The 14835-nt window shown below is 38.6% G+C and overlaps 1 protein-coding gene and 1 long non-coding RNA gene across 2 annotated transcripts; one reads left to right on the plus strand and one right to left on the minus strand.

Moving 5' to 3' along the window:
- The first annotated feature begins 269 nt into the window (after positions 1 to 269).
- Positions 270 to 14829, plus strand: LOC117184148 (uncharacterized). Its single transcript, XM_033380575.1, has 2 exons — positions 270 to 853; positions 14745 to 14829. Exon 1 carries the CDS (start codon positions 380 to 382, stop codon positions 509 to 511), a length of 132 nt encoding a protein of 43 aa, XP_033236466.1. The 5' UTR covers positions 270 to 379; the 3' UTR covers positions 512 to 853; positions 14745 to 14829.
- Positions 3459 to 4046, minus strand: LOC117184149 (uncharacterized). Its single transcript, XR_004469386.1, has 2 exons — positions 3859 to 4046; positions 3459 to 3802 (listed from the first exon to the last, which is right to left on the minus strand). It is a non-coding gene; the product is annotated as an uncharacterized lncRNA (long non-coding RNA).
- Positions 14830 to 14835: the final 6 nt, after the last annotated feature.

Below are 14835 nucleotides of genomic sequence, written 5' to 3' on the forward strand. Positions count from 1 at the left end.
AATTTCTGTGACGTCACGTTTGTCAGTTAATTACCGGTTCCAATTTCGAACCTATTGCTCAACACTGATAGCTATCAAGCTAGTTATATCATCCCTGGCAGACATCCTGTCTGAAAATAACAAACCAATATTATCATTAAGCATATCTTTCGTCCATTTACCAGCCGTTGTTGTTTTCCAAAATTTTGGTGCTTTCCTAGTCATGAAACACACATACATATCATCTATTCTCCATACGCAGTAACCTGAGGCTGCCAGTGGAAACGACTATTTTGCATCATTGCGCCTATATCGATATCGATAGGAAACTTGCGGCAGGATAACGAAAGAGAAAATTCAGTCATCAGTGCGCCGTGGCTCCATCTCCATCGAATTGGCAATGAAAATGTCCACGCGCCAGTTCTTCAGCAAGTACACAAATTTCCACAAAAATCACATCAAATTGGTTGCTGTTTATATGAAAACGGCAAATCTAATGCAAATCTTGAATGTGCTGAAGCGTTCGCTTTAAGCAGGAGCAGGCCGTCGCCCTGCTCTGCCGGACTGTCGCTCCTGTCCTTCGTGTTGCCCCGTTGCCTCCCCCACTCCCTTCCTTCCTCATCCAATAACAAATATCGGGCTGTGCGTGTGTGTTTTTGTGTGTGTAAGTGTATTACATAGTGCTATTAAAATTGAGAATCCCATTATGTTAATACTATAAGACCGTAAAAAGCAGAGTTTAAAGAAAAACCATAAATCAAGAATATCAGAGAGTTGAACATAACTGATAAATTACCGGCTTAGGAAACCTAGAAATATTTTAATAAATATATGTATATTAGGTGTGTCTGTGAGAAACTCTAAAATATTAACGGTAAGTAACATGCCTTTCCCTGCTCTCTCATCCTTATGTAAGAAAAAGAATTGTTTGGTCTAGACAGGTGCTCATGTCCCTAATTGCATAATAGGTGGCCATAAATCTTGTTTAAACTGTGGCATCTAATAAGCTCCTGCAAAGGCATAAATCCTAAAGGTCCAAAACCAATGGTACCCTTAAAGAAAAAAAAACAACCCGTCATCGGTAAAAAAGAAGGATGTCTCCCTCTCTGCTTGTCAATTGCGCTCTCTCAAGACATATTTGTATAAGGTGAGGCATTGCCGCTCTCACGATGTCTATTGTTTGATTTCCATTGTGTCTCTGGCTTGCCACGTTTACACACACACAAACAAATACAGAGAGAGCTTCACCCTACCTTTAATACAACTTACACTCTCTCTGGTTTTGTGTGGCTCTCTCTCTCTCCCACGTCAATCGGCAAACAGATGTTTTCCTACCGAATGCGCATGTAACTGAAGCGCCACCCACTGGTACTCGTAACGGTACCTACGCTAAACAAAAATAAGTTGACAATGCCGGACACCAATGTCGACGTCGTTTTTACGTCACACATTGCTGCCTTTTACCCGGTCTCTGCCACTGCTTCTGTTGTGCTGTATCTGCTACTGCATCTCTGCTGCCTCTCTCTGCCCCGGTTTTTGTATCCTGCTATTGTCTCTGCCTCTTGTCCAGACTCTGCTACTGCTTCTGCTACTGTTGCAGCTTCTACTGCTGCTGCTGCTACTGATGCTGCTGCTACTGCTGCTGCTGCTACTGCAATAACAATAATAACGGCGTCTCACAGACGCAGCTGCATCAAACGCTGAAAAGTATGCTTTGGTTTTTGTATGAGCTTGCAGTGTGTGTGCGTGTGTTCTTTATATAATGATAAATGAGCCGCAGGACTCCCTGTTTGTACCATTATTGTTGTTCCTTCCAACTGCCGCCTGTCCAAGTAAATAACTTTGTTTTGTCATGTGGACAATGGCATCGAAGCCCAAAAAAAATCTTTTGCTGGCTGACCTTCGACCGAAATGAACTTGACATACAAGGGGGGGATACAATTGACAATCGAAATCCTTTAATCCATATTAAGCAGTCAGTCAGACAGAAGAAGATAAAAGCTTCAGTTCTTTAATCATTAGTAAAACTTTTGTTGTAAGATTTTTCATTAGTTTTCCCTACGATACCGGAAGTTAAGGAATTTAGGGACTAACTTCTTGTATGATCTGTAAATTCTAAAGTCTATCTTGTGTATGGAAAAAAATCATGAAAAATCTTGTATTAAATTATTCTACTTCTTAAAGGCAGAATATCCATCATAAACAATAAGCACATTCACAAATATTACTCATAAATAAGTACAGTAAAAAACATCCCCTTATTGCTATCTGCAATATCTAGGACTCTTAGAATAACAGGGTTCCCTTTCTACCAAAGACTTCTTTCACTGTAAATACAAGTAGCTTTCCCCATCTAGAAATGTTAGTTTCCTGTTTCCGTGGCAAATGGAGTTTACTGTCATTCGGATTATTAGTTTTTGGCAGTCATTCTGTTCTGTTTCTTCTGCCACTGCGGCAAAGTCATAAGTATTGTCTAGCTGTCACGCCCCAAACGTTCTAATGCTACAAGTTTGTTTTTTCCCCTGATTTACAAATGCTGCTTCTGCTGCTGCTGCTGCGTGGTGCTCCTCCAATGTCCATTTGCTGTCCTTCCTCCATGGTCATTGCAAAAGTGTAATATGTAATAAAATCGTTGTAGTATTCCATTTGCTATTAGGGTGAGTGGGCCCCGTTTCCCAACTGTCTGGTGGATATATGTGATGGTTTTGAGGGGGAGAAGACGCCTGATTTGTACGTCCGTCTCCTGTTGGCGATTTGCTATCCTTCGGTTGTGCTGTGTGTGTGTTCGTTTGTCCTTGAGCAACGCCTGACGCTTACATAATGGCCCGCCGCAGCAGTGCCTCCCGCAGTGCTGGGGGTTTGGTTTTCGGGACATTGTTATTATTATCATGATGTTTTTCAGCTGAAAGTTTAAGCCGCACGCACACTTTGCATTCAAGTCTAATGAACCTGAAGTATGGATTTGCTCCTCTTTGAGAGAGAGCCTTCTTGAAGGCCAAAACTTTTCCAAAAAAGTTTTTGTTGCTTTTGTGGTGGTTTTTCTTTTCCTTTTCGTTTGACTTTGAGGCTCTTTGGGGTATTTACATCACACTTTATCGAAGCGCCAGCAATTCCCATTGTTTTTCCCTGTGCACAGGAAAATTTCAACTAATTTTTGGTGAAATTTTAATAGAAATGGTTTTTATTTGTGAATTGACGATAATATTGTAGCATAAAAATTTGTTGGCAGAATGCGCATAATAATAAAGTCTTTAATTATGGGGAAAATACTTCATGTCCCTGAAAATACTTCAGATATCCATAAGAAACCAGTTCACCCAGTCATTATTATTAGCATTCGCTTGTGTGTCTCGAGCCGAGCATAATGGGGGAACATGGGCGGTACAGATGGAAGGTCCCTTGATGATAGTTTGATACCAAAGTTTGAAGTGCTTATCTTTCTCCACGGCAAATGTCTGCTTAAGAAAGAGCCCCCTAAGATAAACATTATAAAATATGTATTTTTGGTACAATCTATAATATTTGTTATTTGTTTGGCAATTCCAGGAGTGTGTAAAAGTGTAATCCAAGGCTTTTGTCTGTATTTTATGTGTTACAAATGTGTTGATTATGTTTTGTCTGTATTTCAAATTAGACCCAGTTCAATGAGATCTTCAATGAGCGTGAGAGGATCCGGGATGAAGGCTATAAGCAAAACCATGGCGATTCCAAACCATTTGCAAAGTTTGAAGTTCCTTCGAGTGCTGATCAAGACATACTAGACATAGAACCACTCTTATACGATGGGTGCCGAAATCAAAGCGCCAGGGGGGCGCACAATTGACTGGAAGGGCGAAGAAAGAAAATAGCAAACACAGAGCATTGATTTCTTCAACTCACTAAAACGAGGATCCCAACTTTTTGGATAAACATCAGAATGACTTCAACGTGGCTATCTATCTGAAGGACCGAGCGAATCCCAAAGCAGTTATATTTTTCACTGACTGAAACTAATGACTGCCCTCAGCGCAGGCAGAGCGACGGAGTCCGCAGACTCATTTGTTGTTCGGCTATTACAATAATACTAATTAATAATAAACTACTCCACTAATGAGGTGCTGATCAAGGCCTACTATCTCAACTGTCAGTTTGACGCCCTAGAAGTTAACGAGACGTTTGTCAAAGGTTCCGCCAACATTTACCAGTATGATTGGTTTCCCCCAGGAAAACTCACTCAACCAAAAATCAATCTAATCAGTATTATTTTCGCATTGTCAATGCTGGAAATCATTAGCAAAATTATATACTAACCATAATGGTAGCAATTCCCTTTTTCCTCATTCATAAAATAGTCGTTAGCAGCGCCCAATCAATGCTGGCGGAGACGGACGACGTAATGTCGTAAAAAGAGAACCTGCAGTGGATTGTCCTTAGCATTCAATTATGTGCACTTAGCCTGCAAATCGTTCAAGTACAAGGATAATGTGTCCACCAGAGCACTGAGTGTACACTGCTGGATGATACGTAATACGAGTGGGTGGGAGGTACTTCTCCTAGACAGATGGCTGCTGGCGAATGGCGGTAGCCAACCAACCGATCGATATGGAAATGCCACGAACCCTACTACTTTATTGAAATGTTTGCCAACCAAGTGCAGCCGGAGCAGCAGCACACAGGCTTGCAATTACAAGGGAATGGCAAACGTGTTGTTATCCTTGCCACAGGACCCAACCCATGCCCACGCTCGTGCCTTGTTATGCACACAAAAAAAAATCAATTTAAACTGCAGAAAACTCTTCTGTCCCTTGCGGTCCGGTTCGTCTGTTTGCTCAATTATACCGCATACATTTTCATTAACCCGACAAAATTGGAAAGGAATTACAAAAGGAATGGGAATTCAGAAATTGCCTGTCATATCCCAGAACCAATTAAAAATGTGTTGAGCTTCTCTGCCTCCAATGACCGGATACCTATTTGCCACAGATACTAGTCAATTCGGTTGCAGAATTTGTGAAATGTGAAGTTGTATGCACATATGTACATATTTTATTCGAATTCAGCATATTAATCCATAATAAATCCATAAAACGTGTAAAAGAGATCTGTCTGGAAATTTCTTACCCTGATTTAATACACCCTGGTTGATGTCTGTTATTTATATTAACAGAGGCAGACCTATTAACAGCTCTCTGTTAGACGCTGTCAAAAGTAAAATTGCAAAAGAATTGGGAATTCAGAAGGAACCAAACCATTAAAAAACTGTCATACCCCGCCAGTCAGCATAGCAGTTATACATTTTGAAAGTTGAGCTTTTTAAGGAACAGTTCCAAGAAATTCAAACGAAGTTCTTTAACGGTGGCACGCAATATTTCATCGCACATTTTGTCTGTTTTTGAAACTCACGTTGCAGTTTCATGCAAATATTTAAATACTGCGGCACACAGAAACAGCATCCATGAGAGCGCTCTCTAGCAATGCCCCACCCTGTTCTGATACACCTTGGTTGCCGGCTGTGTTTTCCTCTGTTCTCTGGCTTAACAGACCCGCGCTCTGTTAGACTCTCCCAACAGCTGGAAATGTCGCTGTAGCAGTGGATTTTTCGAATTTGTATTTAGATTTCATGAGGCAGTTTTAATTTTTCCACGGCCGGCGGAGCAAGCAAGCAGCGGTCCGATTTTGTCTTTGGTTTGCCAATTTGGTACTCAATTTATTTGAAAAATATTCGAAAATGAATAAAATACACTTACATACCTGTACGTGATGTGTATATGTAAATGAGTAGCAAGCTGTGTGTTTTACGGTACGCTCGCTCGTGTGTGTTTGTGGTTTGTGTATAAATTGTGCGCGCCCTTTTCCACCCGCGGCCCCTTCAGAGGCAGTGTTTTTTGTTTGTATTAATAAAACATTTTTGTTGCTGGCGGGAAGAAATTGTTAAAAACGTGTATCGCAATATCGAAGCTGAATCAAAAATCAAAACAAATTCAAGGGAAAGCCTGAACCAAGGAATATTGTATATAAGGTGAGACAGCGCGAGAAGTCATCCTCTATGTAGAAGTCAAGCCAGTTTCTAGATGATATGTGGTCCTATTTTGGTGTTATCTCATCCACTAAAAAAGTCTTCTAATCAACATTTAAGACAAAAAACTATTGGATATGGAATGTGTGATATTTGTTGCCAAACCTTCCGTTTAATATACCCTTCTTTGGTCTAGCCAAAGAGAGAGTGTTTGCGTCCTAATGGTGCGAGAGGGGGTGCAAAAGAAAATAACAGAAACGGCAGAACAGCTGCCGGCTGATTTGTTTTGGCTGTTGTTGCTGTTGCTGTTGCTGTTGTCGCTGTCGACTTCGAAACCTAGCGGTAAATTAAAGGGAACCACAGTGGAAAAACGTGCGTAGATAAAGTGGAAATCAAGGCAGCGGACGTGTAGGAAATATGTACATATACATATCTGCGTATTTTTAGCCATCTTTTATAATTTTTCTTTTTCCAAGCAAAGCGCTTTCTGTAGTTTTTTGTTCGTGTTGAAATTTTCTTACCAAAAGTGCACTTGAGTTTATTTTGAGTCTGTTGCCGGCTGCCGCTGGTGCTGCGTGGCCCGGCTCTGTTCTGCTCTGCTTTTCCCGCTTGTTTTCTCTTCTCCATCTTCTACCCCCGCTCACCGAATTGCTCTACTTTTGTTGTTACTTCTGTCTAGCGTTGTTGCTGTTGCTGTTGCTGTTCCCGTTTCGCATTCCGAAATATGTACGGCATAGTGGCTGACAAAAGTCGATGTACGACCTCATTTGCACCATCGCCAGAGCTCAGAAGCAATCCTCCGTTTTCATCAGATACATTTCCTCAGATACTATACAGATGACATATATTTTGGTAGTTCATACAGTTCTTTCCGCCACTGTGCATAATATTTTCTGTTTTCGTACCCTTTGCAGAAGGTATACCAATCGTTGGCCTACATTTTTGACAAGCCCCTAACATTTCCTACAATAACTACAGTGAAGTCAAGCGAACACCGAAGGTCGGAATGTTTTTCTTTAGTTATTGGAATCGAATATATAGTAGATACCATGGTATCGATCTGCAAAGGGTATACGATGCTTCGGTTCTGTTCCGATAGTTTCGGTTATTCTGCCTAATGCTGTTACCAAGCAGATAACGCATGACAACATGACATTTTCGAAGAAACCAACCGTATACATACGCCTTCTCTTCTCTTCTCTCTTCTGTACTCCAGTCACCCATGTGGCTCGTTTGGTAATTCAATGTTTGACTGCTGAGTCATCTCTCCAGCATCTTTTCACCCAGAGCCAAAGATCCGCTGAAATCCGAGAGCGAGGCCATTCTAATCTGGGTTTTCTCTCTTTATTTTCTGTTATTTACATTTGCTATACCCTCTGTCAAGAGATCATGACGAATTCGAGGTTAATTTTGGAACGATCTGCACTCAATAGGGGTAGAACATAGTTATCTGTTATTGCTTGGACCGAATCATGCATAAAGCAAAGATACATCTGATATCGAGCATCAGTTGCGGGTAATTCCTACTTTTGTAGTACTATATGAAACTATATTAAATTGAGAGACTAGTTTTGTATAAAATTAAACTTTTAAACATGGTTATATAGACTCGATATAGGAAAGAGGCTCTTAGGACCACTGTCTTTGTTTTTATTAGTGATGTATTTATTTGTAAGAAGTTTTCAATCCTGAAATTTTTTTAATATTATTGAAGTAATAATTTCCTTAATCTGTGCAAGAAATTGTAAAACCCTGAATGAAAACTTATTCAATATTACAACATGATTTCATAATTATCACTCGTGATTATTTTCATATTGATTCCATAGTATTTCTGGTAAAAAAGGTTCCTGAGACTAGGAAAAGATTTGAAACAATCTTTCTCAATAATATTCTTTCAAGGGTATTCTTCTTATAGGTCATATAATACTCTAATAGTTTTAATACAGTTTTTAATGAGAATTCGTATGACTCAATCTCCAGTAGCCGGCTATCGGCAAAAAGCCGTTGCTTTAACATCGTTACAAAACAAGTTTGTCTCGATTGGGCGACCCCCTCTCTACCAACATCAGCGGTGCACATGAATAAATATTTATAGGCACGTATTCTTATGTGTACATATGTACTTATATAAATAAAAAGTAAAATACATATGTAATAGATAAATATATATATACTCGTACCACGATTGTGGGAAGAGACAGAGAGAGACGAGCATATCAAAATATATATTATCGGAATTAAATCGTCAATCAATTTGATTTTATTATCAATTTGCCAATAAATTTAGATAGGAGTAAACCACACAGATACCGCCACATCGATCAACCAATAAACAAATGTAGTTTCTAAATGAAACTCTTATGGAAACTCTGTTCATTTTGTTATCTTATGTGGTTGCTCATTAATTAAGACCATGTACATATGTATGTACTTACGAGAATGGAGGTGCTGATGGTCAGTGGCATTGTCGTAAAGGTGGTATGATATTTACAGAGGTAACACATAGAGTTCTCTGAGTATTCCTTTTTGATGGGAATGACTATAACTATATATGAAAGTTTCTTACAGTTCTCGGACGTTTCTGCTCTTCTTAGAAAGTCGGGAAACATTTTCAATACCTGCAGAAAGCCCCCCTTTAACCATGAAACTCGTGGAAATTTACGACCTTTTCCACCTGATAATATTTGACAGGTTTCCCTTTTGCAACAAAACAACTGAATTTTGATTTATGATTGAGAGTGTTGACATCATCGACAGGGGGAGGCCTTGACCACAATCAGTGTAATGACTTTTTGGGGCTGGGCTGCCATTTCTATTCCCAATTATTATTTATTCCTTGTAATCAGTTGAGCAATATCTCAAGTGTAGAAACCAGCCCAAAAAGGCTTTTAGCTAAAAATCCAATTTGGGGAAAAACGAACAACGTAGAAAATTGTTCATGCCAAATCGATTTTAAAGCTTTTAATTACGGTCCAGTTGGTTTGGGGCTGACCGGAATATTTTTATCAGAATGCAGTCATAATGTTAGAAAACTTCTTTGAACTTTGGTTTGCTAGATAGAAACCAAAGTTTTCGTTAAGCGATGTGATTATGACGATAGTGAAAGCTATTAATACTCAATTTAAGAACATTAAAACTTGAAGGGAAATCAAATTCCTTTTCTAATGTTCTTTCTCGAATCAATATTTCCTCTGAAATCCCAGTTAGGGGGATTCTAATGCCCTATCGTCTGCTGCCATGGCGCCTACCCCTCGCGACGACTGATATATGTATGTATGTACATATGTACTTATATATTCCTATAGAAATACAACAAAGAGTGAATGAAACCCCAACAACTGACAATTTCAATGCCATTTCTGATACAAGTTTTTTTTTTGGATCGGCCGCCCTCTCATCCGGCGCCTGTCAGACAGTCAGTCATTCAAACCACGTCCCAGTCACAAATTTGTCGCAAAAAACCGCAAAATGATTTGTAGATACCCTAGCAGAGAGGATATTATAGGTTTCAACATAAGTCGAGATCATTTAGATCCATCGGTTTCTATGAGTTTTTTAGCTTTCAGTTTCGAGCATTCTATAAAGTTTGCAGACTGAAGAATGCAGAATGAAGTTGTTTCGTTGTACAAATGTACCCATAAGCGAACGGATACACATTCGTTCCAATTCCATAACCTAATAAACGTTTTGGTTGTGAAAGGGTATCTAAAACGTCCGTACACTGAAAAGCATACCCACACTGGCTCTGCTTCGCTTTGCCTTGATTCTTGTTTCTTATTTGGGTTCTCTGCCTCTCATTTATGTTGGGTTTTCTCTTTAGGTTTGTCATCCATCCGCGACACATACATATGTATGTAAATTTTCTTTTTGGCAACTCTTTTTTATGCTCTTGGCTTTATGCTGATGAACATTTTTTATTTGGAAGGTCTGCCAATGGCAGAATACTTCTGCTTTCTCTCTGAAAACTTTTTGTATCTCTCTCTCTGAATTTATCCTGCACATGTCTCAAGATGACATGGTTAAGAGCAGGTTTAAGGATTTCATGTGTAATGTTTTCTTATGATATGAAAAAACCGAAAGGACCTGGTGTGATAAAGGTAGAGGAAAATGTAAAAGTAAATTTATGCTTAGTCTCTTAAAAAGAGGAGACACAATTTATTAAATTTGTTAGTAGCAAAATTAAAAATAATAAAATTAAACAAACAAATAATATTAAATAAATGAGTATAGAAAAATAATTAAAATAAATCATAAATCGTAACTCTAAAAATTTTAAATCTTCTAAGAAAATAATAGATTTAAACTTTTAAACATTTTTTATGTAATCATATCCAATATATACATATTAGTAACTTTTGAATTAAAATTTAAAAAAAAACCTTACTCCAGTTTCTATCCATTCCATTCCTGGTACAGTCCCATCAAAATGCCACCCTGTCAGGTGGATACCCTTGGATGTTTCGATTTTCTACTTATTCAAAAGTGTGAATTCGTGCTACCTGTCTAGTAGTATAAATGACTTAATATCAAAAATCTGATAAACATTACACTACAAAGAGAAAAGAGGAATACTCGTAAATATTTATTACCTCTACGGAACGTAAGTTTACAAAACAAAATTCACCTGTTTCAGCAGGTTGGGTGATAATGATCATCAAATAAGCCACTTGCCTCTGATGGGACATGCTTCGGCATTCATTCATTCATTCAGAAAACAAATAATGGAATAAAATGTTATTTGAAAAACTATTTTTGCCGTAACACGCCTCAGGGAACCAGAAACCGATGGCGCCTAGACAATGGAACTTTTGTTCAGTCGTAAACAGTCATTATTCAAGTTGGCATCCACGGATAAATGTACATATGCGAGTGCTGCCCATGCACATCTGTGTATATCCTATGAGAAGGTCTTTTCGCATGTGGAAAACGTTTTACCGTATTTTTCCAACTTAAATTAAACTGCTAGCCGCATGCACTCATTCAGTTTTCCTGCCAAGTTCCTAAAGTATTCATGTGTGTTGCCGTTCTGTTGTTGTGTTCTTCTATGTTCTCTCTGGTCTCTGGATAATCGCTTGGAACCGGTAATAGTGGGTTCTTACCGGTTGCATTTTTCATAAATCAATTGAGCATTTGATTTGTTTATAAATAATGTGTGTGATTCGCCCTGCTAGCAGCGATGGCATTTTTCCATTTAACCATTTTGTGTACAAGTGTGTGGGGCATTTTCCTATCGATTAGGCGATGCAGAAAGCGTAACGACAAACCTCAGAAGCTTTAGGGCAAGGTTCAAGCCAAAAAAAAAAACAGCTTGGTCAAAACGAATGGAGTTTTTGGTTAGGGAATGGGGATGGCGAATCATTTCCATTTCGGGCTTTAACCGGTGACCGATTCGGATCGATTGTAATGGTGTCATTCAGGTAAGGCAAATCAGGTTCTTACTCTACAAAAGTTACAATGCTTAACATGAAATTAAATTCTTACTCTTCAAAGATAAGCAGAGTTTCTGCCAAAGTCCCATCAAATAATGCTCTGGACAGTTCCTGGTACAGTCTCGACAAAAACATGGATCTATACCTGTAATGCAACTTTGTTTCCCACCGCTCCAGGTACAGTCCCATCAAAATGCAACCTCCAAAAATGAATATATATTTGTTGTTTGCCATAATTCAATATTTTCTGTTTCATTTGCAAACAGTCTTTACGTGAGCGTCAGACAGACAGACAAACAGACAGACAGACAAACTTGGTCCCTGGCCAAAATATATATCATGCCATATACATTATATTCACATTGCTGCCCAATTGGTTGTATTCATGAATATATACTAGACTTACATACAAATATTCGTTTGACCTTTGAAATTATACAATATTTTCCGCTGGCTAAACTTGAACTCTGAATCCTTACCTCAAATATTTAGTCGCACTCTTTGCGGGGCAAAGTAAACAGAGAGGTGATAAAGAAACAGAGAGCGAGAGCGGAATCAATCGCCGAGTATCAAAGCGGAAGAGGGGGATCAAGGGTTCGGTCCATAAAGTAAACTCAAATTAAATATTAACACATTTTCCGGGGCGATGTGCGAAGAAATCAATTAAATGGTGGCGCACTTGCTTGATTTCCAAGGATTTCCTCGGGCCGTGCGATGTGCGACTCGTGAGGTGAAATGATTTCACCTACAGTGGATAGAGACATTCTATTATATTCTATGAGATATTTAAAGTGATTATCTGGGTGATAGTTAGAGTAACAGAAACTTGGACTATATACTCATATTCCCCTAAAAAGTCTATGAAAACACATGCTCGTACACGTGTTATTGTCCTCATTTCCATTGATCCCCAATTAAATTCCACTATTAAGTAATCTATCCCTAATTGTGTGGCTACTTGAATCGCAAATTTCATCCACTGTTATGTTTTGTTAGAGTTCTCTCAAGCTATTAATTAAAATTGCTTGCCTAATTTATTTTACCTCGATTTAATCCAAAGAATTTATGTTAACGCTTCTTCGATTACAACCAAAGCGGCAGTTAATACCGGTTTGTTGGTTAAACGGTCTTTAATCAGAGTCACTGAACTTGAAAATAGCTTGTCTGTGTGTCTTTATGTCTACTGCTAATCTAATCATCAGTTTGCAACAAATTGGGTTAGTGGTTCAAATCAATTTTTGAAGTTGAGTAATAGTCGTGTGCGGCTTGGGGTAGGACGGACAGGCTCTAAGGAATGTAAAGATCAATTTGATAGGAGGTAAATATATATGATTCCTATTATGAGGAAACAGCGGGCATCACTCTTTGATCATCAATTTTATATGAACAAATGTGTGAAATATGTATATAAAACTGTACAAAGAGACTATGCCTCCATGTGGAAAGTCCTTTGTACCACGGTTCCAGTAGCAGCACAATTATATCTAATCCTCATATCAAATAGACAGACCTTCATTAATCATTATCATTTATATTCTTTGTAGTATTACAAACCTTCCACTCAATTTGCATTCGGATAGCCTCGGGTGAAGAAGAATAAATTTCAGACAGTGCCATCAATAGAGAATTGCGGTCACGTTCTGCGTGAGAATTTTGAGGAAATTAACATCCTGAGACGCGGTCAAAGACTTTGAAGGAATTGATTATCGATTATTGAGAGTTCATGTGGGGTTTTAATTTACATTCCTGGATGATGGTGCTTCCACTAAAATGTTACATCCAACGCTTACGCATCACTGGCAATGGCCATTCGCTTAAGGGAAATTTGTACAGCGAATCAACATCATTCGTAGTGTAAAAGTACGAGTATCTCCACATCAACCTCGGAATAATATGCCAGATGATAGCGCGAGGATAAGGACATCCATCATCCACTTGATTGCAACATTTGTAGAGTAGAATTATTTAATTTAATTCGAGGACCGAGGCTTTATCTGGTTGTCGCACTCGCAGTCGGGGAGCGCGCACTTGATAGATAAGGCTTAATACCGGATCATATAATTTTTGCAAATAGTAATTGAAATCAGTTCTTATCGCGGTTGGCCGAACCGCAATCTAAATTCCGCCGACTACCAACATGGGCTCTGGGCACCTGAATGTCGGGCTGTTCGTCTTCTGTTTGCTTCTGCTTCTGGTTTATTGCTGGCCATATTTACTCCGGGTATTAACCAAGAGACTAATTTCGCATGGCGCTAAGTGCACTGGATCTATCCAGTTCGAAAAACAAATATTGTCTGTAGAGCAGAAGGTGGGGATACTTACCGCAAGATACTTATCATCTGTGTTGCCAAATCTTTGCTAATTTTTCTATGTGAATTATGTTAATCAGAAGGGCTAACAATAGCCACTGGGTTTAATATCAAATTAACGTTGGAAATAAACAAGAGCTATTAGTATTTAACTGATCGAATGATTACGAGTTTCAGCTAAACCTGGGTTTCAAAATCATTTACAAATGGAAGAATGTTGTAGATGGTTCTAAGGCATACGTTAATGAAAAATATAAATATAGATACTTTCCTAGAAATTTATTATAATTAAATCTGGTCCATGATGAACCTTAATCGTAATTCGAATCAAAATCCACTCTGAAATTGCCCCAATATCTTCCTAAAATCTTTTAAAATTCTGATCAATTCGATTTTGTGCGCTAAACACTTTATAGAAAACACATCCCTCACCAAAAATAATCAATTCAGAATTATTTCAATTATTTCCCTTTCTGATTCATACAAAAATCTATAAAAACTAAAAAACGAAAACAAACCCAAAATATTTATTACATTGACCTTCGAAACACTGTATGTAAAAGATTCCATCATTATCAAGTGTGAATGATTGATCCGCCGCTATATATTACACACCTACTCGAATCGGGTAGATTGTGTGTGGGTGCTGGCTCGGAAATTGTGGAAAATCACGTGCCGCAGCCACAGATTGGATTGGTATTTCAGCTTTAGATTTTAGCACATTTGTGTTTGCACCTGCTTCAAAAAAGCCAAAAAGAGAGCTTCACCTGATAAGAAAGGGACTCTAAAGCCGATCGATTAAAGTGTGAATTATGGCATGGATTTTCGACTGAGTAAACACCAAAAGATCTACAGATGATCTGTAGATGATGCACCCAGTCTTCATGGTTAGTGAAATGTGTGGGTTCAATCCAGTTTCGATTGGTTATTGTGGAAGGTCGGTCGACCGGCGTGTGTAAGGGAGTGATAACAAAAATTAAGAAAAAATCCAAAAAAATAATTCAATATTTGTTAACTCTTTCCTTGCAGAAACTAAGCGAACAAGAAGGAGGCTTTAAGGAGTAACCAAGAACCTATGCCTATGCCTATGGAGTAGCCCAATTGAGCCACGAAGCAACCC

The sequence above is a fragment of the Drosophila pseudoobscura genome, chromosome 4 (assembly GCF_009870125.1).
Source record: "Drosophila pseudoobscura strain MV-25-SWS-2005 chromosome 4, UCI_Dpse_MV25, whole genome shotgun sequence".
In the NCBI taxonomy this organism is placed as follows: domain Eukaryota; kingdom Metazoa; phylum Arthropoda; class Insecta; order Diptera; family Drosophilidae; genus Drosophila; species Drosophila pseudoobscura.

Excerpts from the sequence above, each read along its gene's own strand:
- LOC117184148 (XM_033380575.1), top strand. The coding sequence starts at position 380 with ATGAAAATGTCCACGCGCCAGTTCTTCAGCAAGTACACAAATTTCCAC.